The following is a 24,372-nucleotide window of genomic DNA, read 5'->3' on the forward strand; positions in this document are numbered from 1 at the left end:
ATTTGTTAACGTGGTGTATTACATTGATTGATTTGTGAATATTGAAGAATCCTTGCATCCCTGGGATAAAGACCACTTGGTCATGATGTATGATCTTTTTAATGTGTTGTTGGATTCTGATTGCTAGAATTTTGTTAAGGATTTTTGCATCTATGTTCATCAATGATATTGGCCTGTAGTTTTCTTTTTTTGTGGCATCTTTGTCAGGTTTTGGTATTAGGGTGATGGTGGCCTCATAGAATGAATTTGGAAGTTTACCTTCCTCTGCAATTTTCTGGAAGAGTTTGGGTAGGATAGGTGTTAGCTCTTCTCTAAATTTTTGGTAGAATTCAGCTGCGAAGCCGTCTGGACCTGGACTTTTGTTTGCTGGAAGATTTCTGATTACAGTTTCAATTTCCGTCCTTGTGATGGGTCTGTTAAGATTTTCTATTTCTTCCTGGTTCGGTTTTGGAAAGTTGTACTTTTCTAAGAATTTTTCCATTTCTTCCAAGTTTTCCATTTTATTGGCATATAATTGCTGATAGTAGTCTCTTATGATCCTTTGTATTTCTGTGTTGTCTGTTGTGATCTCTCCATTTTCATTTCTAATTTTATTGATTTGATTTTTCTCCCTTTGTTTCTTGATGATTCTGGCTAATGGTTTGTCAGTTTTGTTTATCCCCTCAAAGAACCAGCTTTTGGCTTTGTTGATTTTTGCTATGGTCTCTTTTGTTTCTTTTGCATTTATTTCTGCCCTAATTTTTAAGGTTTCTTTCCTTCTACTAACCCTGGGGTTCTTCATTTCTTCCTTTTCTAGTTTGCTTTAGGTGTAGAGTTAGGTTATAACTTTTGACTTTTTTCTTGTTTCTTGAGGTATGCCTGTATTGCTATGAACCTTCCCCTTAGCACTGCTTTTACACTGTTCCACAGGTTTGGGGTTGTTGTGTTTTCATTTTCATCCATTTCTTTGCATATTTTGATTTCTTATTTGATTTCTTCTGTGATTTGTTGGTTATTCAGCAGTGTGTTGTTCAGCCTCCATATGTTGGAATTTTTAATAGTTTTTCTCCTGTACTTGAGATCTAATCTTACTGCATTGTGGTCAGAAAAGATGCTTGGAATTATTTCAATTTTTTTGAATTTACCAAGGCTAGATTTATAGCCCAGGATGTGATCTATCCTGGAGAAAGTTCCGTGTGCGCTTGAGAAAAAGGTGAAATTCATTGTTTTGGGATGAAATGTCCTATAGATATCAATTAGGTCTAACTGGTCTATTGGATCGTTTAAAGTTTGTGTTTCCTTGTTAATTTTCTGTTTAGTTGATCTATCCATAGTTTTGAGTGGGGTATTAAAGTCTCCCACTATTATCGTGTTATTGTTAATTTCCCCTTTCATACTTGTTAGCATTTGTCTTACATATTGTGGTGCTCCTATGTTGGGTGCGTATATATTTATAATTGTTATATCTTCTTCTGGGATTGATCCTTTGATCATTATGTAGTGTCCTTCTTTGTCTCTTTTCACAGCCTTTGTTTTAAAGTCTATTTTATCTGATATGAGTATTGCTACTCCTGCTTTTGGTCTCTATTTGCGTGGAATATCTTTTTCCAGCCCTTCACTTTCAGTCTGTATGTGTTCCCTGTTTTGAGGTGGGTCTCTTGTAGACAACATATGTAGGGGTCTTGTTTTTGTATCCATTCAGCCAGTCTTTGTCTTTTGGTTGGGGCATTCAACCCATTTACGTTTAAGGTAATTATTGATAAGTATGATCCCGCTGCCATTTACTTTATTGTTTTGGGTTCGAGTTTATACACCCTTTTTGTGTTTCCTGTCTAGAGAAGATCCTTTAGCATTTGCTGGAGAGGTGGTTTGGTGGTGCTGAATTCTCTCAGCTTTTGCTTGTCTGTAAAGCTTTTGATTTCTCCTTAATATTTGAATGAGATCCTTGCTGGGTACAGTAATCTGGGCTGTAGGTTATTTTCTTTCATCACTTTAAGTATGTCCTGCCATTCCCTCCTGGCCTGAAGAGTTTCTTTGAAAGATCAGCTGTTACCCTTATGGGAATCCCCTTGTGTGTTATTTGTTGTTTTTCCCTTGCTGCTTTTAATATTTATTCCTTGTGTTAGATCTTTGTTAATTTGATTAATATGTGTCTTGGGGTGTTTCGCCTTGGGTTTATCCTGTTTGGGACTCTCTGGGTTTCTTGGACTTGGGTGATTATTTCCTTCCCCATTTTAGGGAAGTTTTCAGCTATTATCTCCTCAAGTATTTTCTCATGGTCTTTCTTTTTGTCTTCTTCTGGGACTCCTATGATTCGAATGTTGGGGCGTTTAACATTGTCCCAGAGGTCTCTGAGATTGTCCTTATTTCTTTTAATTCGTTTTTCTTTTTTCCTCTCTGATTCATTTATTTCTACCATTCTATCTTCTACCTCACTAATCCTATCTTCTGCCTCCATTATTCTACTATTTGTTCCCTCCAGAGTGTTTTTTATCTCATTTATTGCATTATTCATTATATATTGACTCTTTTTTATTTCTTCTAGGTCCTTGTTAAACCTTTCTTGCATCTTCTCAATCCTTGTCTCCAGGCTATTTATCTATGATTCCATTTTGTTTTCAACATTTTGGATCATTTTCACTATCATTATTCAGAATTCTTTATCAGGTAGATTCCCTATCTCTTCCTCTTTTGTTTGGTTTGGTGGACATTTATCCTGTTCCTTTACCTGCTGGGTATTCCTCTGTCTTTTCATCTTGTTTATATTGCTGTGTTTGGGGTGGCCTTTCTGTGTTCTGGCAGTTTGTGGAGTTCTCTTTATTGTGGAGTTTCCTCACTGTGGGTGGGGTTGTGTGGGTGACTTATCAAGGTTTCCTGGTTAGGGAAGCTTGTGTCGGTGTTCTGGTGGGTGAAGCTGGATTTCTTCTCTCTGGAGTGCAATGAGGTGTCCAGTAATGAGTTATGAGATGTCAGTGGGTTTGGAGTGACTTTGGTCAGCCTGTATATTGAAGCTCAGGGCTATGTTCCTGTGTTGCTGGAGAATTTGCGTGTTATGTCTTGCTCTGGAACTTGTTGGCCCTTGGGTGGTGTTTGGTTTCAATGTAGGTATGGAGGCGTTTGATGAGCTCCTGTTGATTAATGTTCCCTGGAGTCAAGAGTTCTCTGGTGTTCTCAGGATTTGGACTTAACCCTCCTGCTTCTGGTTTTCAGTCTTATTTTTACAGTAGCCTCAAGACATCTCCATCTATACAGCACCATTGATAAAACATCTCCTTTCGAAGACAATGGGCTGCTTTTCTGGGTGCCTGATGTCCTCTGCCGGCATTTAGAAGTTGTTTTGTGGAATTTTCTCAGCGTTCAAATGTTCTTTCGATGAATTTGTGGGGGAGAAAGTGGTCTCCCCGTCCTATTCCTCCGCCATCTTAGGACCACCTCCCTAAAAATGTTGGTGGTATTTTCAAGCTGAACAGTCAATACTGTTTTGTTTTTGTTTATTTATTTATTTTGGCCACACCGCACAGCATGTAGGATCATAATTCCTCAACCAGGGTTTGAACCCATGTCCCCTGCACTGAAAGGCAGACTCCCAACTGATGGACCGCCAGGGAAGTCCCTGTTGTGCAGATTTAAAAAATGATAACAGCATAGAAAGTATTTAGCACAGGGCCTGGTTTGTAGGAAGGCTCAAACAATGTCAGCAGTGATGCTGGTAATATTAACTCTGCTGTGAGCACCTTGTCAGTTGCTATGAGTTTTGGCTGAATGAATGTGTACAGAAGGTAGGGTTTGAAGGCCTTATTTGAGACTAAAAGCATTTTCATGCTGCATTCTCTGGGAGGTTGTGTAAAAAGCAGATCTGATGATAGATAGAGTCCCTGCTCATGTTAATCCAATTAACAAAGACCATTTCTTGAACAGGCACCATCTGAGGAGAGCAGTTCATTGAGTTACTTGGGATTATTATGTTATATCCTGCAGGAATGCTTTCATTAATTCATATTTATTATTAGAATGACTCTGGGAACTTGCATTAGCAAACTGAATGCATTTGTAACTAATGGGGAAAGCAAGTTGCACTCTCAGTGATGTGTGCTCTATGTAAAGCCTAGGATTTTGCTTTTCTTGAGGAGAGCAAGACCCTCAGCTGAGTTGAAAACACAGTTCTTGGTGTGGCCACAATGTAACTGAAGAAATGTGCCCTTGAGAAGTCCTTAGAGATTTCTTGAACTGGTATCCCAGGTTAACTGTTGAGGCTCAGCACCTGGCCACCCAGCTCAAGTTCAAGCACTCGTTTCAATTCCACCCTTTAACACTGTGGCTCCTTTCGTGGTTCGATGGAGCCGTTTGGTACCTTGGTAGGTGTGTGTGTGCTTAGTAGCTCAGTTGTGTCTGACTCTTTGTGACCCCATAGACTGTAGCCTGCCAGGCTTCTCTGTCCATGGGATTTTTCAGGCAAGAATACTGGAGTGGATTACCATTTTCTTCCTCCAGAGGATCTTCCCAACCCAGGGATTGAACTTGCATCTCTTATGTGTCCCGCATCGCAGGCACATTCTTTACTTACTGAGCCATCAGGGAAGCCCTTTGCTAGGTAAATAGCTTTTTAAAAAAATTAAAAGGAATTTGGTATGGGTTCAAAGCATCTGACTACTTAAATTTCAAAGAATAATGTTCCCTGGTCTTTAAAAAAAAATCAGGTCTGTTCTGTCTCCCAACCTGCAGGAAGCCTTTTTCTATCTCCAGCTTGTCTGTGGCTGATTGTGGGGCCAGTAATGCCACATCATTGGCTGAGTGATGGGCTGTAGGCAGAATGCTTAGGTCAGCCTCCATCCTGCTTGATGATACAGACCGTGTCGGGCTTCACCAGTCGCCTGGGGATGCTTAGACGACCACGGGTGCTGTATTTGGCGTGTGGGAGGGTCATATCTTCCAGGGAGGGCTTTCGGACAGAAATATGATGGCCTCTTCCCTCTTTTCCAGATCTGATGTTTTGACATGGCTTCCTGCTTCGGTGCTATTTGTGGGTATCATCTATGCCGGTTCCAGAGCGCTATCCAGACTGGTAAGTGTGAGAGGCTTTGAGGGGGACAGTCCTTTTCTCATCTTCCTCTTTGCCTTTTAACTGGTTGCACCTCGGATCAATAGTGGATAGAGAATCAGCTTTAATGATGGTACAGCTAGATTGGAGAACTAGTCTTGGGGCTGAGGCCAATGTGGAGCCTTTTACCCCCTCTTCCTGACTTGAAGGGAACCATGTAACAGGGAAGGGACTTCCCTATAGCTCAGATGGTAAAGAATCTGCCTGCAATGCAGGAGACCTGGGTTCGATCCCAGAGTCAGGAAGATCCCCTGGAGAAGGAAATGGCAACCCACACCAGTATTCCTGCCTGGGAGATCCCATGGACAGAGGAGCCTGGCGGGCTACAGTCCTTGGGATCATAGTCAGATACTACTGAGGGACTAACACACATACACACACATAACAGGGAAGACAGACTTGTGTTACAAAATAGAGAGATGCAGGTGGAGACCAGAAAGACAGAGCAGGGCTATTTGTGGAGCCTGCTCTGTGTGGATGCAGGCTGTCCTTGGGAGCAGGGAGGGTGGGCTCAGTCTGCTCCTTACTTCCAGGGACCATGACCCCGCCCATCAGTAATGCCGCCTGAGCGCACTGGGCTTACTCGTGGGTGCACATGCCTGGCATGAAATTGATGCCCACGACACGTGGACCCTAGTGAAACAAGTGTTCATTCTGTCCTCCCACCCAGCCCCAAGAATTGAGCTCCTCAAAGGAGGCTACTGTGAGGAACAGATTCCTTCCAGTTACATTATATAGTATGTGGAACTCCAGAAATTTATTATGCCACCAAAAGAGAGCCCACAAATATCACTATTGACCAGGGAGTCAAAATGTGGCTTAAAAATCAGGAACGGTATTAAGGCCTCTTCCCTTTTTAATCCCCTAATTGCTGTTTTTATCTATCAGAAAATGCTTGTATTCCAATGTTGGAAAAATGCAAACTTTTCACACAATTTAGTTTTCTGTTTTAAATGCATACTTCTCCAACAGATTTATTTCTATAAAGGAATGGATTTTGAGGAGAAAAAAACATGGGGCAGAGAGGTATGGAATAGAAAATAAATACAGATGTAAGCTATTTTGCTAATTGCAGTATAACCGCAACAAACTAGTACAGAGAATGTTCTGGGCAAAACAACACAATAAAGGTTCAGAGATCGAGGTGTTCCCTTAAGCAAGACTGAAGATTTCAGTCTCTGGTATTTGGAATTTAGGCTGCAGTCCTTGTTTTTGGATGGATCACTGGGTATGTGGCCCAGTCCATGCTTTAAACCAGATTTGAACCAGAAAGTGGCCCCTTGGTCCAGGTAGAAGTCAATGAAGTGTTTGGTTTCATGTGTCACATAACCAGCAAAGTTCCTCCCCGTGATGCTCTGCCGGGTGGGGTTGTACTTCTTGTCAGACTCCTTGATCTGGGCAGCAATGTCCTTCTCTGTATTATATTTCTCCAATGCCTGAGTAGCACACTCCGCTAAGTCCGATTGCATCTCCTCTGGCATATCAGCATTTAAAAAATGATTATTTTAAAAAAATATTTATTTATTGGGCTGTGCAGGGTCTTAGTTTCAGCATCTGGGATCTTTAGTTGCGGTATGCGAACTCTTAGGGCTTCCCTGGTGGTTCATTCAGTAAAGAATCTGCCTGCAATGCAGGAGACTCGAGTTCAGTCCCTGGATCAGGAAGATCCCCTGGAGAAGAAAATGGTAACCTGCTCCAGTATTCTTGCCTGGAGAATCCCATGGACAGAGGAGCCTGTTGGGCTACACTCCATGGGGTTGCAAGAGCCAGACACCACTTAGCAACTAAATCACCATCATGCGAACTCTTTAAGTTTGGCATGTGGAATCTAGCTCCCTGATCCTGGGCCTCTGCATTGGGAGCGTGGAGTCTTAGCCACTGGACCACCAGGGAAGTCCTCATATTGGCATTTTTGATCATGGCCTTTCAATCACACATGGTTACCAAGGAACAGTGTGTATGCTTAGTCGCTCAGTTGTGTCCAACACTTTTTGATCCTATGGACGAAACCCACAAGGCTCCTCTGTCCATGGGGATTCTCCAGGCAAGAATACTGGAGTGGGTTGCAATGCCCTCCTCCAAGGGATCTTCCCAACCCAGGGATTGAACCTTGGGCTTCCCTGGTGGTTCAGCTAGTAAAGAATCTGTCTGCAATGCAGGAGACCTGGGTTTGATCCCTGGGTTGGGAAGATCCCCTGGAGAAGGGAATAGCTGCCTACTCCAGTATTCTGGCCTGCAGAATTCCATGGACTGTATAGTCCATGGGGTCGCAAAGAGTTAGACGTGACTAAGCGACTTTCACTTTCTTTACCATCTAAACCACCAGCCACCAGGGTAGCCCAAGAATACTGGAGTGGGTAGCCTATCCCTCCTCCAGGGCATCTTCTCAACTCAAGAATTGAACCAGAATCTCCTGCATTGTAGGCAGATTCTTTACCAGCTAAGCTACCAGGGAAGCCTGCCAAGGATCAGAGGGTTGGCCAACTGCGATGGTCTCCTGGGGGAGAGGCTGAAGAGGTTCAGACTTGTTGGGAGCGGTCATCACTACCTAAGCCATGATGCTTCTCCAAATAATTTAGGTGTTTTTTTTTTGGCCATGCTGTGTTGCATGTGGGATCTTAGTCCTCTCCCAGGAGTTGAATCTGCGCCCTCCTGTATTGGAAGCATGGAATCTTAACCACTAGACCGCCAGGGAAGTTCCAAAACAATATTGTTTTTTAATGTAAAGTTTATTGTTGTGCTGGGTCCTTAGAAGTCAGATAGGAAAACGTTTTATGGTAGCTCTCAAAAACAAACAAAATCTGCCTGTCTGGATAATGATAGTGTTGTTAGGACAACTCCGAGGTTGCAAAATAGTGGTTGAGAATTAGTACTGGTAATTTCTAAATGAAATCATCATTTTTCTTTCATGATTCATAAGCTTGAGTAAATGGGATGTTGTGTGAGATGGGAGAGAGAACAGCCCAACTGACCTAAGAAGTGAGCCACCACACCGCATTGGTGGGTGCTGATCTGGAATAGGGGCCAGGTTGGCTCACCGCTGCCCCTTTTGATGGGGTCGAGCTCCTCGGGTCTGTGGCCTCACTTTATGCCCTCTGGCCTGTAGGGGGAGCTGCTTCTCCAACCACAGAGTATAGGAGTTGATTGGGGGAAAAAAAAAATCTATAGTTGTACAAAAGCTTTTAAAATTTTTTGTAGGCTCTGGATAGTTATGGATGCCAGAATTCTGAAGTTTGAATAAGTAAGTTGTCGTGTTAATAATGATAACAGTTTTTTGATTGTACAGTGCTTTTTCATATGTTTCTGGAGTGATTTCCTTTGTATCTTTCTATGTGGCTCTGCCAGTCACCTGACAGGTGAGGCAGATGTTAATCACCCAACAGAGGAAGGAACTTAGGTGTGGGGAGGTACCAAGGCTTTCTCCACCTAATGGGAAGCTCTTCTGACTCCCCACCTTTCACCTTTTCTGATTTGTCTTTTTAGGGTCAGTGTATGTGGATTTTCAAATGAGCCCAGGGTATAATAGTCTTGCACAAACTTGAGACTCTTATGATTGCAAGTGTTAGAAAGCTCACCAACTGGTCTAAGCAAAGGGGAAATCTCCTGGTTTACATTAATGAAAAGTCATCAGGTAGAAACTGCTTTAGGCATGGCTTGATTGAGAGATTTGAACTGTGGTGTTGGAAAAGACTCTTGAGAGTCTCTTGGACTGCAAGGAGAGCCAACCAGTCCTTCCTAAAGGAGATCAGTCCTGGGTGTTCATTGGAAGGACTGATGTTGAAGCTGAAATTCCAATACTTTGGCCACCTGATGCGAAGAGCTGACTCATTGGAAAAGACCCTGATGCTGGGAAAGACTGAAGGCAGGAGAAGAAGGGGACGACAGAGGATGAGATGGTTGGATGGCATCACTGACTCAATGGACATGGGTTTGGGCGGACTCTGGGAGTTGGTGATGGACAGGGAAGCCTGGTGTGCTGCAGTTCATGGGGTCACAAAGAGTCCAGGCACAATTGAGCAACTGAACTGAACTGAACTGATTGAGAGATTCCAATGACCTACTCAGAATCCAGATGCTGTCTGTCTGTCAGTTCTGCTCTATCTTTGCTTCATCTCACAGTTCAGCTTTCCCCTCCTGAGTCTTGTTGATTCCAGGCTCACATCCTCACAACTTCAAGTCTAGTGGAACAAGACTGTCTTCCTTGCAGCTTCTGCATAATTTCCGGGATTCATTCTGATTGCATCAGTTAGGGACACTGCCCATCCCAGGTCTAAAAACTAAAAACTAACCAGGATGGAGTTATGCTGATTGGTCGGCCCTGGTTCATGTCTTCCCTGAACCATTCACTGTGACTGGAAAGACTGAGAACACTATTTGGCCAGCCCTGGTCACACAGGATCCCCACCCACACCCATAGACTGATAAGAATGAGGCACATCCTCAATATTGCAGTGTTTCATCAAAGAAAGAGATCAGGAGATGAGGTAGCCAATAAACCCTCAGAAGTCCATTGTAAATGTCAGTCTTGTATGTCTCAGGCACACGGAGAGCTCTCTAATCTGGAACAGTGCCTCTTGAAGTGCATAGTCCACAGGTGGTAACGGCCTGTGAGCTCTTGTTCAGTTCAGTTCAGTTCAGTTCAGTCGCTCAGTTGTGTCTGACTCTTTGCAACCCCACGGACTGCAGCACGCCAGGCCTGCCTGTCCATCACCAACTCCTGGAGTCTACCCAAACTCATGTCCATCGAGTCAGCGATGCCATCCAACTGTCTCATCCTCTGTTGTCCCCTTCTCCTCCCACCTTCAGTATTTCCCAGCATCAGGGTCTTTTCCAATGAGTCAGTTCTTTGCATCAGGTGGCCAAAGTATTGGAGTTTCAGCTTCAACATCAGTCCTTGCAGTGAACACTCAGGACTGATCTCCTCTAGGATGGACTGGTTGAATCTCCTTGCAGTCCAAGTGAGAGAGTCATTTCCTAGGCAGGTTGATAGGAAATCTAGGGGTCCCCAAGGAGAGAGGGGTCTGGAATTCTTAAGGAGGAAGAAAGGACAAACTTTTCACAGTCTTTGTAGACCAGGACCTGGGGACTGGAGTCGATGAAAATGAGAGGGTAACAGGCAGGAAGGCCAAGGGTCTCCAAATGGAGGAAATAGCCTGCAAGTGTCAGACATTTTTATCTCTCTTAAGCGGCAGGAGGAAACAAACTAGCAATATTTTTTCCTTCTCTATACAAATTTAAAGGGAGGTTTCTCTTAAAATACTGTGTTGCCATAATGACACCCAGTTTCGCCTGAAGTTAGCTATTCTCGAGCCTAGAGATAACCAATGCCTTTTTCTTATGAAAATGTTCGTCTTAAGCTATGCTAATGTACTATGCCTTTACCCCAAACTCTGTCTCCAAGTCGGTTCCGCCTCTTGGCCCAGAACCTACTTGACAAACCAGTATGGATATTGTTCCCCTAATCTATGTAAATGAAACTATTTGTATGGTGGTCTGCCCTTCTTCAAGATTCAAGTTAATCATTTTATGGCCCAGGATAAACCATTTGGTGCCAAGATTATCCCAAAATACATCTTTTGGGTGAGGGGCCTGGTGCCATTCTGAATTTTAAGACATTCCTTTCTTTCATTAACAGACTGCTAGTGACTATATAACATCCAGCTAAAGACTAGCAGGGGGGTACTCTTTCTGCCCCCTTCTGATGCCTATGTCAGAAGCTTTCTCTATCTCCTTTATACTTTAATAAAACTTTATTACACAAAAGCTCTGAGCGATCAAGCCTCGTCTCTGGCCCCGGATTGAATTCTTCTCCTCCGGGGGCCAAGAATCCTGGTGTATTCGCGTGATTCAACAACAACCTTTCACAAGGGACTCTCAAGAGTTTTCTCCAACACCACAGTTCAAAAGCATCAATTCTTTGGCTCTCAGCTTTCTTTATAGTCCAACTCTCACATCCATACATGACCACAGGAAAAACCATAGCTTTGACTATGGTTTGACTTTTGTTGGCAAAGTAATGTCTCTACTTTTTAATATGCTGTCTAGGTTGGTCATAACTTTTCTTCCAAGAAGTAAGCATCTTTTAATTTCATGGCTACAGTCACCATCTGCAGTGATTTTGTAGCCCCCCAAAAATAAAGTCTGCCACGGTTTCCACATCTATTTGCCATGAAGTGATGGGACCAGACACCATGATCTTAGTTTTCTGAATGTTGAGCTTTAAGCCAACTTTTTCACTTTCCTCTTTCACTTTCATCAAGAGCTCTTGTTACCTGGCCCTAAGGAGACTGTGCCAGAGTGAACATCAAGCTTGGCACTAAACACGTTGTTTAGTTGAGCTGACTTTTTTTTTTCATAGCCATACTTTTTGAAGAAGGAAGTAGTGCACTGACTTACATTCTCTGTGTGAGCTCCTTATAGTTGTCTTTTTTTTTTTTTTTGAGTGCTCTGGGTCTTAGTTGCAAAGTGAGAGATCTTTGATCTCAGTTTCAGCATGTGGGATCTAGTTCCCTGATCGTGCCCCCTGCATTGGGAGAGCAGAGTCTTTAGCTACTGGACTGCCAGGGAATTCCCTGGAGCTCCTTTTCTTCTGAGGGGACTGCATTTGAATGGCCCTGACCTAGAACACAGATTTTTTTCATGGGCAGAAAGAAGCTGCTGCATTTCAAACTCCAAGCAAAGAGAAACAACCCCAAACCAAATACACTCGGTTAGAGGAGGAGGAAGACAGAAAGGAGACACTTATTTTTTTTTCTTTTTTAGTGAAATAACCCAGCGTCTTTTCTTTGTTTTCTGAGTTTTTTGTTTTTACATAGTTGCTTAAAAATCTACAACAGAGTGGATGAAACACGAGGTACTTGTACAGCTTGTGTTAGATGGAAAACAGGCGTCAACATGCTGGTGCCAAGCTGTCAGTTTCATGGATCCACGAGGAATTGGGGGAGAAAGCACTCAGTTAAAATCCGTGGGCGTGTTGTTATGCAAAACACTTACGGAGTTGCTTTGCTCCATAAAGGCCTCCTTTATCCAACAAGACTTTGAAGCCTTTTTTCTGATGTATAGCTCCTGAGAGGAAGCTGACTTCACTCTGCAAAATCAAGATGGGGACATTCTTTATTGATTTTTCCACCTCAAACTCACAACCAGATGATAGAATTAAGGCAGGGAGATTATTTTTGTGGCTCTCCATTCAGCAAATATTTATTGGGGAGTCTACTACTGGGGGCTTAATGAGGAATAAGACCTGGTTCCTGACCTTGAGGGGACTCCCAGGTGGCGCTAGTGGTAAGGAATCTGCCTGCCAGTGCAGAAGATACAAGAGATGCGGGTTTGATCCCTGGGTCAGAAAGATCTCCTGGAGGAGGAAATGGCAACCCACTCCAGTATTCTTGCCTGGAGAATCCCATGGACAGAGGAGCCTGGCAGGCTATAGTCCAAGGGGTTGCAGAGTCTGAGCACACACACTTACCTGACCTTGAAGAATTTATAGGGGAATCCATGAGAGACACACAACTCACCGTGGAAACAACCATTGTGAATATTCAGTGTTATATATGTGAGCCAGGCACTTCCTGTTGCCAACCTTCATGACATATGAAGTTGGACTTAATTACTCCCATTTACAGAGGAGGAAACTGAGATGCAGATTTGGTGAAGGTCACCAACTGGTAGATGTTACAAAAATCAGAGATGCAGACTCAAGACTGTCCGACGATAGTGGTTCATCTGCAATGCCTCGGACTTTCCTGGTGGTCCAGTGGTTAAGACTTGCAGGGGACAGGGTTCGATCCCTGGTCAGGGAACTAGATCCCACGTGCTGAAACTAAGAAGTCTGCATGCCACAGCTAAGACCCTGTACAGCCAAATAAATAAATAACATTATTTTTAAAAAAGAAAGCAGTACAATGCTTACCCTCTTTCCTCCCTAAATCATAACAAACCAAGGAGATGAGCCTATCAGGATGGAGTGGGGAGAAGGGGAGAGGAGCTGTGTAGTTGTTCTGCTTTCTGTGTGTGCGTGTGTGGTAGGTTGCTTCAGTCATGTCTGACCTTTTGTGACCCTATGGACTGTGGCCCAGCAAGCTCCTCTGTCCATGGGATTTCCCAGGCAAGAATATTAGAGTGGGTTGCCATTTCCTTCTCCAGGGGAATCTTCCCGACCCAGGGATCAAACCCACGTCTCCTGCATAGCAGGTAGACTCTTTACCGACTGAGCCACCAGGGAAGTCCCTGTACAATATATACTTGTTTCTTGTATGTTTTATATATGGTAGTTTGTGCCTCTTTTTAAAATTTAAGTTTATTTAAAAATTAATTAATTTAGTTTTTGGCTGCATGGGGTCTTAGTTGCAGCAGGTGGACTCTAGTTGTGGCGTACAGGCTTAGTTACTCCATGGCACTTGGGATCTTAGTTCCTCGACCAGGGATCAACCCCTCATCCCCTGCATTGCAAGGCAGATTCTTAACTGTTGGACCACTGGGGCAAGTCCCTAAGTTTTATTTTACATTAGGGTAGAGTTGGTAAGATAAGCATTTCTTATGAAGAGATTTTAAAAGAAATCTATACATATAGCTGATTCCTGTTGTTGTAAACTAATACAACATTGTAAAGCAATTATACTCCAATTTAAAAAAATAAAGTAAAATCTTAAAATGGAAAAAATAAAAGAAATCTAGATCAAGGGAAATAGAAGGCCAGAGAGAGACTTAGCACATAGAAATTTATGCTATGATATCTTATGAAACAAATATAATTGGGCCTTGGTTTTAGCTCTTTATCTTTTTGCAGCGAAGTAAAGAAGTTACAAGACTCTCCATGCTTGTAAGATAAATGCAAGCTATTGCTGAGGAAATGCAGTGTCCTTCTTTGCTCTCAATTCCTTCTGTGTTCTCTGTGCTGTCGTGTCCAACTCTTTGTGACCCAGTGGACTGTATAATCCACCAGGGTTCTCTGTCCCTGGCATTTCCCAGGCAAGAATACTGAAGTGGCTTGCCATTTCTTCCCCAGAGACTCTTCCCAACCCAGGGATCAAACCTGCATCTCCTGTGTCTCCTGCATCATAGGCAGATTCTTTACCCATTGGACTCTCAGTTACTTAGTCCTCATTAAGGGTACGATGAGCCACGTAGGGTCTTCAGTCGCATCCTTATAATAAACCCAATGGTAACCTAGTTTCTGGGATTCCTAGTCTGTTGGTAGCATAATGACAGCATGGTTCAGTAGGAATAGTTCTCTGGGGTTAAAACTGCTGCTCTCCAATGATCTGGCTCCTTTCCTTTAGGAACATTTATTTCTGCAGGCATGATTTTTATAAAAAACTAGGCAGCCAAATGTTCAAAGGTATATTCTTTGGCAAGAGCCTGGCAATTAATTATTCTATAATATATTGTAGATTGAAGTCACACACACCCAAATTGAAGGTAGGATTGATGGTCTACAAAACTAAGAAGCCAACCCACAGCTTGGCTAAGCGAGCCATCCACACTCCTGCAGAGGGACCCAAGGCCGTGCCTGTGGACAGGGCCAGGGCTTTCCATAGAAAACTGTTTTAAGTCAGTCCCAACACCTGAACAAACAACAATCAAGGCTTGAAAATTCCACTCTGGGAAGCATGGGAATAATGAAAAATTTGAAGTAAAAGTTACTGATGTCTTTTTACAGCCAGAGAAAAATTTGCAACCGTGCATGGACAAAATGTTGAATTTTAAATGAGTGGACTCCAAGAATAAATTAGTTGCAAATTGTGCCCCTGAGTCATGAAACGAATTGGACTGCAGTGCAGTTGAATTTGGTCAATTACGTTTTATGTTAAAAATGATGATTTGGGTTTCATGGTAATTGATCTTAGGCCATTTTTCCTAATGAAAGATGGTGGGACCTTTTGTTATTGAGGCCATTCCTAGCGCCTTGACAGTGTGGAAGAACAGACTTGATTTTCTGTTCTCTTTAGCAGCAAGCTAGTGTCTAGATTGTCTAAAAGTGGTTTCAGATTATTAAGAGGCAGGTTAAAAAAGAGAATCAAAGTATATCCCTCCATTTCCTCATCTGTATAATAGGGATGTTATTAGTATTTCTCTCAAAGGGTTATTATGATGATTCAATATGTAAAAACATTTAGAACGGAGTCTGGCACACAGGAAGCATTCAGGGTATCTTGACTGTTATTATTATTATCATTTCTCAGAACTTTTTTTTTGGCCATACCATGTGGCTTGTGGGACCTTAGTTGCCCGACCAGGAATCAAACCCATGGCCCTTGCAGTGGAAGCAAGGAGTCTTAACCCCTAGACAGCCAGGGAAGTCCTCATTTCTCACAACTTTTATCTGATTTCACAAAAGTAAGTCTGCTGAACTTCAGCCTGTAAAGGGCAGGTTTTCTGAAATAATTGGTCACTGGGGTCTCTTGAACTAATCACATAGTTCAGACGAAGGCTTGGTACACAGAGGTGGAGGCCAAGGGAAAGTCAGTAATTATAAGTTGCAGATTGCCTTAATATTATTCTTGATAGATCTCTTTGGAGGCCTATAAAAGTCAATGGTAGAGTTACTGTTTCTAAAGTCTGCTAGCTCCTCAGTCAAGAAAAACGGCTTGAGAAATTCAGATTAGACCATTTTAAAGTAGAAATGGATGATGTCCCTTTAAAGAGTGGCATGGAGTTTATGTCAACGTCATCGTTTTAGATCATAGCAGTTTTATCACTGGAGGACACAGACTGGCAGAGTTGGGAACAATACACAGTTGTATTGGACTTTGTTCAGGTGTGGATCCAGGATGCTTATACTGGGAGCTTGCCATAACCTGGATCCTATAACTTCGAGGATGGGGCTTCCCTGGTGGCTCAGTGGTAAAGAACCCGCCTGCCAATGCAGGAGACATGGATTCTATCCCTGGGTTGGGAAGATCCCCTGGAGAAGGAAATGACCACTCACTCCAATATTCTTGCCTGGGAAATCCCATGGACTGAGGAGCCTGGTGGGCTACCGTCCATGGCATCACAGAAGAGTCAGACATGACTTAGCGACTAAAGAACAACAAACATCAAGGCTGGGAGTGTGGGCTTTGCCATTACTCGGCTGGAATCCCGGAGTCCCACCCTGAAGCAGCTGTGAACTCACCAGCAAGCTGCCCCATCACCCAGAGCTTCAGTTTCCTTGTCCGTAAATTAGGGTAACAGCATTTGTGGATAAAGTTGTTGAGAGATGATTTAAATAAGAGAATGCAATTAAAATAATTAGCACTGTGCTGAACACATTGTTGGTACCTATTATTAGTGAACTTTAAGATCAGTTCTATATGTACAGATAGATCCTTTTACAGAATCTGCTCAGATTCTGCTAGGGCGATGGAGGAACCTCTCGACAGTTGAGAAAATAAAACCTCTTTGAGGTCTAGAGTTAGAATCTAGTGAAAGTGAAAGTCGCTCGGTCGTGTCCGACTCTGAGTCAACCCTAAATCTCATCTCCTTTCTGATTTTATAGTCAAGGAGGCAAAAACATTTAAAATCAGGTCTTGTTGTTGTGTGCTCACTCAGTCTTGTCTAACTCTTTGTGACCCCATGGACTGTAGCCTGCCAGACTCCTCTGTCTATGGGATTTCCCAGGCAAGAATACTGGAGTGGGATCCAATTTCTTATTCCAGGGGATCTTCCTGACCCAGGGATCAGGTCTTAATTTTCACTGTCATGTACCACAGGATTAACCTAAAGATTTTCTGTTCTGTCTTCTTAGGCTCAGACCTAGAAGGCCAGGGCCCAAGTTTTCCCAACATGAACCTAATGGATGAGGCCAATTTAGAAAATCTCTAGTAATCTTAAAATACATAAAACATAATAGAAAACATAAAAGCTTAAGAGGAATCAAAAGAAGCACAAAAGACATGAAAAACATAGGAAATAATTATGATTTTAAAGGGAAAAAAGAGTTGAGTTGAACTTTTAATGAAAAAGAGTAGAAAACATTAAAAAAAGGAAGAAAAATGTAAGGCAAGAGCTCAGAATGAAACGAAACAGTGTGAGTTAGAACAAAATACTAAAATAGGGCAGAGCTATAAAATTATAAAAGTCTTAATGACAAGGTAAAAATATCTTCCCCAAAGATAAAGAATAAATCCATATGGAAGTGATAGGGCAGTAGCATCTGCTTAAAGACCCACTTAAGGGGCCTTGAAGTGGGAACAGTTTCTCAGCTCAGGGTCCTCTCAGCTCAGGGTCCACTCAGCTCACTGTAGGCTTGGTGCCCGTTAACGTTGACAGCCTGCATGCGGGGCTCCTGCATGGCTTCCACCCTTCCTCCCAATAGCTTCGGGTTGTAGGTATTGTTATCCTTATACTACAGAGGAGCAAACTGTTTGGATAAGCGCCCTGCTCCGTGAGCAGATGGTGGAGCTGGAGCCTGAAACCCAGGCTGATGCCAAAACCCATGCATAGTCTTGATTTTCTTTTGCTTTCCAGGAAACATCACCATTGGCAACAACAAAGATAATAGCAAATATCCCTCACCCTTCAATCCCTCCCCTGGCCTTGTCAAGATCATCTGTCAAATTAGGAAAGACTGCTGTTCTTAGCAAACAGCCCAGCAATAGTCAGTGTACAGTGGGTACTCTGTGTATCTTGACAGCCCACTGCTTGTTGTTCAGTCTTTAAGTTGTGTCCAACTCTTTGCAACCCCATGGACTGCAGCATGCCAGGTTCCCCCATCCTTCACCATCTCCCAGAGTTTGCTCAAATTCATGTCCATTGAGTCGGTGAGGCTATCTAACCATCTCATCCTTTGCTGCCCCCTTCTCCCTTTGCCTTCAGTCTTTCCCAACATCAGGGTCTTTTCCAGTGAGTCGGCTCTTCACATCAGGTGGCCAACGTGTTGGAGCTTCAGCTTCGGCATCGGTCCTTCCAATGAATATTCAGGACTGATTGCCTTTATGATCAACTGGTTTGATCTCCTTGCTGTCCAAGAGACTCTCAAGAGTCTTCTCCAGCACCACAATTTGAATGCATCAGTTCTTTGGTGCTCGGCCTTCTTTATGGTCCAACTCTCACGTCCATGACTACTGGAAAAACCCTAGCTTTGACTATATGGAACTCTGTTGGGAAAGTGATGTCTCTGCTTTTTAATATGCCACCTAGGTTTGTTCCACTGAAGTGTTATATTTTTTAAATATCTTCTCCCTCTCCCCCTTTTTGGGGGAGGGGGTACAGTGTTGATCCCAGTTGTTCCACCATTGACTCCAGTCTCCTAAATGTTTCCCTCTTGTGTCCACTTTTCTCCATCTCCACAGCCACTACCAGGTTCAGGCCACCGTCTGGTGATTCCTTCTGTTAGTTTCCTGTAGCTACAGTGACAAATGACTACTTCCCTTGGTGACTTAAAACAACAGAAATTTATTCTCTCCCAGTTCTGGAGGCCAGGGTTCTGAAATGGCTATGCTCCCTCCAGAGGTTCTTGGGGAGAATCCGGTCCTCGCCTCTTCCGATTTCTGGTGGCTGCTGACATGCCTTGGCTTGTGGCTGCATCCCTCTGTCTCTGCCTCTGGGCCACATTGCCTCTTCTCTGTGTGTGTCACATCTCTGCTTCTCTCTTAGGAGGATACGTGTGTTTGTATTTGGGACCCACCTGGATCATCCAGGGTGTTCGCTCCATCTCCAGATTCTCCATTTAATTACATTTGCAAAGGCCCTGTTTTACTGTATGAGGTCACTTTCACAAATCCTAGGGCTTGGGACTTCGGTATAGTTTTTTTTTAAGACCTATTTTATGTGTTTATATGTATTTGTATGTATTTATATGTACAGAATGTGGTCCACTGGAGAAGAGAATGGCAAACCACTTCAGTATTCTTGCCTTGAGAACCCCATGAACAGTATGAAAAGGCAAAATGATAGGAATCTGAAAGAGGAACTCCCCGGGTTGGTAGGTGCCCAATATGCTACTGGAGATCAGTGGAGAAATAACTCCAGAAAGAATGAAGGGATGGAGCCAAAGCAAACACAATACCCGGTTGTGGATGTGACTGGTGATAGAAGCAAGGTCCGATGCTGTAAAGAGCAATATTGCATAGGAACCTGGAATGTCAGGTCCATGAATCAAGGCAAATTGGAAGTGGTCAAACAAGAGATGGCAAGAGTGAATGTCGACATTCTAGGAATCAGTGAACTAAAATGGACTGGAGTGGATGAATTTAACTCAGATGACCATTATATCTACTACTGTGGGCAGGAATCCCTTAGAAGAAATGGAGTAGCCATCATGGTCAACAAAAGAGTCCGAAACGCAGTACTTGGATGCAATCTCAAAAATGACAGAATGATCTCTGTTCATTTGCAAGGCAAACCATTCAATATCACAGTAATCCAAGCCTGTAATGCTGAAGAAGCTGAAGTTGAATGGTTCTCTGAAGACCTACAAGACCTTTTAGAACTAACACCCAAAAAAGATGTCCTTTTTATTATTATTAGGAAGTCAAGAAACACCTGGGGAACAGCAAATTTGGCCTTGGAGTACAGAATGAAGCAAGGCAAAGGCTGATAGAGTTTGCCAAGAGAACACACCTCTCACACCTGTGTTTGTCATAGCAAACACCCTCTTCCAACAACACAAGAGAAGACTCTACACATGGACATCACCAGATGGTCAACACCGAAATCAGATTGATTATATTCTTTGCAGCCAAAGATGGAGAAGCTCTATACAGTCAGCAAAAACAAGACCGGGAGCTGACTGTGGCTCAGATCATGAACTCCTTATTGCCAAATTCAGACTTAAATTGAAGAAAGTGGGGAAAACCACTAGACCATTAAGGTATGACCTAAATCAAATCCCTTATGATTATATAGTGGAAGTGAGAAATAGATTTAAGGGACTAGATCTGATAGAGTGCCTGATGAACTATGGATGGAGGTTTGTGACATTGTACAGGAGACAGGGATCAAGACCATCCCCATGGAAAATAAATGCAAAAGAGCAAAATGGCTGTCTGAGGAGGCCTTACAAATAGCTGTGAAAAGAAGAGAAGCGAAAAGCAAAGGAGAAAAGGAAAGATTTAAGCATCTGAAAGCAGAGTTCCAAAGAATAGCAAGGAGAGATAAGAAAGCCTTCCTCAGTGATCAATGCAAAGAAATAGAGGAAAACAACAGAATGGGAAAGACTAGAGATCTCTTCAAGAAAATTAGAGATACCAAGGGAACATTTCATGCAAAGATGGGCTCGATAAAGGACAGAAATGGTAAGGACCTGACAGAAGCAGAAGATGTTAAGCAGAGGTGGCTGGCAAGAATACACAGAAGAACTGTACAAAAAAGAGCTTCATGACCCAGATAATCATGATGATGTGATCACTCTCCTAGAGCCAGACATCCTGGAATGTGAAGTCAAGTGGGCCTTAGAAAGCATCACTACGAACAAAGCTAGTGGAGGTGATGGAATTCCAGTTAAACTATTTCAAATCCTGAAAGATGATGCTATGAAAGTGCTGCACTCAATATGCCAGCAAATTTGGAAAACTCAGCAGTGGCCACAGGATTGGAAAAGGTCAGTTTTCATTCCAATCCCAAAGAAAGGCAGTGCCAAAGAATGCTCAAACTACCACACAGTTGCACTCATCTCACATGCTAGTAAAGTAATGCTCAAAATTCTCCAAGCAAGGCTTCAGCAATATGTGAACCGTGAACTTCCAGATGTTCAAGCTGGTTTTAGAAAAGGCAGAGGAACCAGAGATCAAATTGCTAATATCCGCTGGATCATGGGAAAAGCAAGAGAGTTCCAGAAAAACATCTATTTCTTCTTTATTGACTATGCCAAAGCCTTTGACTGTGTGGATCACAACAAACTGTGGAAAATTCTGAAAGATGGGAATATCAGACCACCTGACCTGCCTCTTGAGAAACCTATATGCAGGTCAGGAAGCAACAGTTAGAACTGGACATGGAACAACAGACTGGGTCCGAATAGGAAAAGGAGTACATCAAGGCTGTATATTGTCACCCTGCTTATTTAACTTATATGCAGAGTACATCATGAGAAATGCTGGGCTGGAAGAAGCACAAGCTGGAATCAAGATTGCCGGGAGAAATATCAATAATCTCAGATATGCAGATGACACCACCCTTATGGCAGAAAGTGAAGAGGAACTAAAAAGCCTCTTGATGAAAGTGAAAAACGAGAGTGAAAAAGTTGACTTAAAGCTCAACATTCAGAAAACTAATTCAGAAAACTAATCATAGCATCCGGTCCTATCACTTCATGGGAAATAGATGGGGAAACAGTAGGTGACTTTATGTTTCTGGGCTCCAGAATCACTGCAGATGCTGATTGCAGCCATGAAATAAAAGACGCTTACTCCATGGAAGGAAAGTTATGAACAACCTAGATAGCATATTCAAAAGCAGAGATATTACTTTGCCAACAAAGGTCCGTCTAGTGAAGGCTGTGGTTTTTCCAGTGGTCATGGATGGATGTCAGAGTTGGACTGTGAAGAAAGCTGAGCGCCGAAGAATTGATGCTTTTGAACTGTGGTGTTGAAGACTCTTGGGAGTCCCTTGGACTGCAAGGAGACCCAATCAGTCCATCCTAAAGGAGATCAGTCCTAGGTGTTCATTGGAAGGACTGATGCTAAAGCTGAAACTCCAATACTTTGGCTACCTCATGCAAAGAGTTGACTCATTGGAAAAGACCCTGATGCTGGGAGGGATTGGGGGCAGGAGAGGAGAAGGGTACGACAGAGGATGAGATGGCTGGATAGCATCACCGACTCAAGGACATGAGTTTGAGTGAACTCCGGGAGTTGGTGATGTACAGGGAGGCCTGGTGTGCCGTGATTTATGGGGTCACAAAGAGTCGGACACGACTGAGCAACTGAACTGAACTGAAGTGATACGTTTTAGTATGTATGCAGCTGTGCTGGGTCTTAGTTGCAGCACACAGCCTCCTCAATCTTCATTGCGGTATGCAGGATCCTTAGTTGTGCCATATGGGATCTGGTTCTCTGACCAGGAATTGAACCCAGGTCCCCTGCATTGGGAGCACAGAGTCTTAGTCACTGGACCACGATAGAAGTCCTGCGGCTAGAGTTTTGAGGGTCGATTTTCAATCTGCCACACCACTAAACTTCTGTAATCATCTCTGTCTCTTCTCCTGCACCCAGCAGCCCAAGTTCCTATAAACATGCAGATGCAATCATGTCACTTGGGCTTTAAACCCTTTAGCATCTCCTCTGGTCCTCAGGATGATCCTGACTCCTTGATATGATTATTGCCTCACCTTCCCTTCCCCCACTTCCCCCTTCCACACTATTTCCACCCCACTCAACTCCCCCCAGTTCCCCGAGAAAGTGGGCTGCCTTGATCCTCTGGACTCTCGTGTGCTCCTCTGCCTCCAGCCCTCTCCCACCTTGTCTCTTTTTGCTGGGCTCATTCTAGTTCATCATTCTGTTCCTGTTTAGACTTTGGGCTTCATTTCCTCAAGAAGGCGTGCTCTGCCCACGCTGGGTTGGTTATGCCTTTCTGTGCATCTGGTCAGAGCTCTCACCTCTAGAGAGACAGCCTATCTGTTACGTGTGCAGCTGTTCACAGGATGTGTCCCCTACACCTGGCACGGTGCCCGACACACAGTAAGTGCTTAATAAGTGATGAGAAAACCCATAGGAAGGGAGTCTCTACACCTACCGAGTATCAAGCCAGCAACAAGAGTGCTGATCCACGCAGAAGAGTTTTTGCTGGAGAGGAGTAGCTATGTGAATGCCAGCAGTTCCCACAGATCTTTTATTTTGAAGCAGACATCAAGAATTATGTAATTATGAGATCAAAGAAATATTTTCATGCTTATTCCTTTGTTTTCTTTCAGGCCATTCCTGTGTTTCTCACTTTGCATAATGCAGCCGAAGTTATCATCTGTGGGCACCAGAAGTGTTTTCGGAAAGAGGTAAATGATTACGCAAAAGGCTAGTTTCACTTCCCTTGCTTGAAATTTCAAAGACATGCTTTTTATGTACTGCCCAGGTTAGAGCCTGCCTTTTTCCTGCCATCTGTTTCCAGTCAAGGCTGCCTGATGGTGGTCATTAATTAATTTCAAGGACCACGGTTTCGACATCCCTTCAGGTCACCCAGCATACATGGGGATGCTTATGGGTCTGAACGGAACTCACCTCCAGGCCAGCGATGAACCAGGGCTTGGGGGGCTGAGGTAGAAATGCCTGTGGGCCTGGGGGGGTGGGGTGGGGGAATGGGCATTACCCCACCGCATCCCAGCACCACGAGGAAATTGATGGCAAGCTTCCCATAGGGTGCTGGGAGCTTTAGCCCACCCTGGGGAAAACTTTTCTTCCTCACCCCAGCTCTGCCTTCCACCACCTGAACAGCTAGCTTCCCTCACCTTCTGGGCCTCCATCTGTGCAAAGGGGAGAGAAATGTCACTCACCCAAGAGTTGCAGGAGGACCCTAGCAACTGCTTGGTGCTCCCAACACTTTCTGGCACACAGTAGGTGCTTGGTACTCATGAGCTATGATTTTTAATATTATGAGCGGGAGTTTTATTTTTTAATAATTTTATTTGATCTTCGGCTGTGTGGGTCTTTGTTTCTGTGAGGCTCTTCGCTAGTTGCGGTGCCCAGGCTTCTCATTGCGATGACTCCTCCTGTTGCGGGGCACAGGCCCTAGGGCTTCAGTAGTTGTGGCTCCCAGGCTCTAGAGCACAGGACCAATAGTCGTGGAGCGTGGGCTCAGTTGTTCCACGTGATCTTCCTGGATCAGGGATTGAATCCCTGTCTCCTGCACTGACAGGCAGATTTTTCACTACTGAGCCACCGGGGATGCCCAGTGGTGCTTTTAGGTTGGTGCCTCTTTTTCCTAATATCTGCCTGTTTCAAATGACTTCCATCAAAATTTTGGAACTCAAACTCGAGAGAGGCTAGTGGGTCATTCAGGCAACACACTTTTTATAGGCGTGCCGGGAAGAGAGGCGGCCTTCCTGTGCCCAAGGCCACTCCACACACTCCAAGGGACCTTTCTGACACACAGATCGGATCATGTTCCCCACATACAGCTCTTCAGGACTGCCCAGAACCTACCTGGAGGCATGCAAAGCCCTTCACCACCTGGGCCCCGTCCATCTGTCTGGCCTTAGAAATTTCAGCCACAGCTAAACTTCTCCGTTTTCCTAGACCATATCTTGATGTTTCTCTCCTCTGATCTGTCAGGAAACCTCTTCTCACACCCCGCCCCATTCACTCTGTGAATATTTCTACATCCCTGGGTGTGTGGCTGCCCTGCCAGGCCCTGGGTCTACAGTCATGAACAAGAGACATAGT

The 24,372-nt window shown here is 43.7% G+C and overlaps 1 protein-coding gene across 5 annotated transcripts in view; it reads left to right on the forward strand.

The window, feature by feature from the left end:
* TMEM241 (transmembrane protein 241) overlaps positions 1-24,372 on the forward strand; it is a 123,855-nt gene that overhangs the window by 28,215 nt on the left and 71,268 nt on the right. For all 5 annotated transcript variants that reach the window (XM_027526007.1, XM_027526008.1, XM_027526009.1 and 2 more), the window contains 2 exons: positions 4,960-5,041; positions 22,911-22,988. In XM_027526007.1, the coding sequence (XP_027381808.1) occupies positions 4,960-5,041; positions 22,911-22,988 (160 nt within the window). The remainder of the gene's footprint in view (positions 1-4,959; positions 5,042-22,910; positions 22,989-24,372) is intronic.

The sequence above is a fragment of the Bos indicus x Bos taurus genome, chromosome 24 (assembly GCF_003369695.1).
Source record: "Bos indicus x Bos taurus breed Angus x Brahman F1 hybrid chromosome 24, Bos_hybrid_MaternalHap_v2.0, whole genome shotgun sequence".
NCBI lineage: Eukaryota > Metazoa > Chordata > Mammalia > Artiodactyla > Bovidae > Bos > Bos indicus x Bos taurus.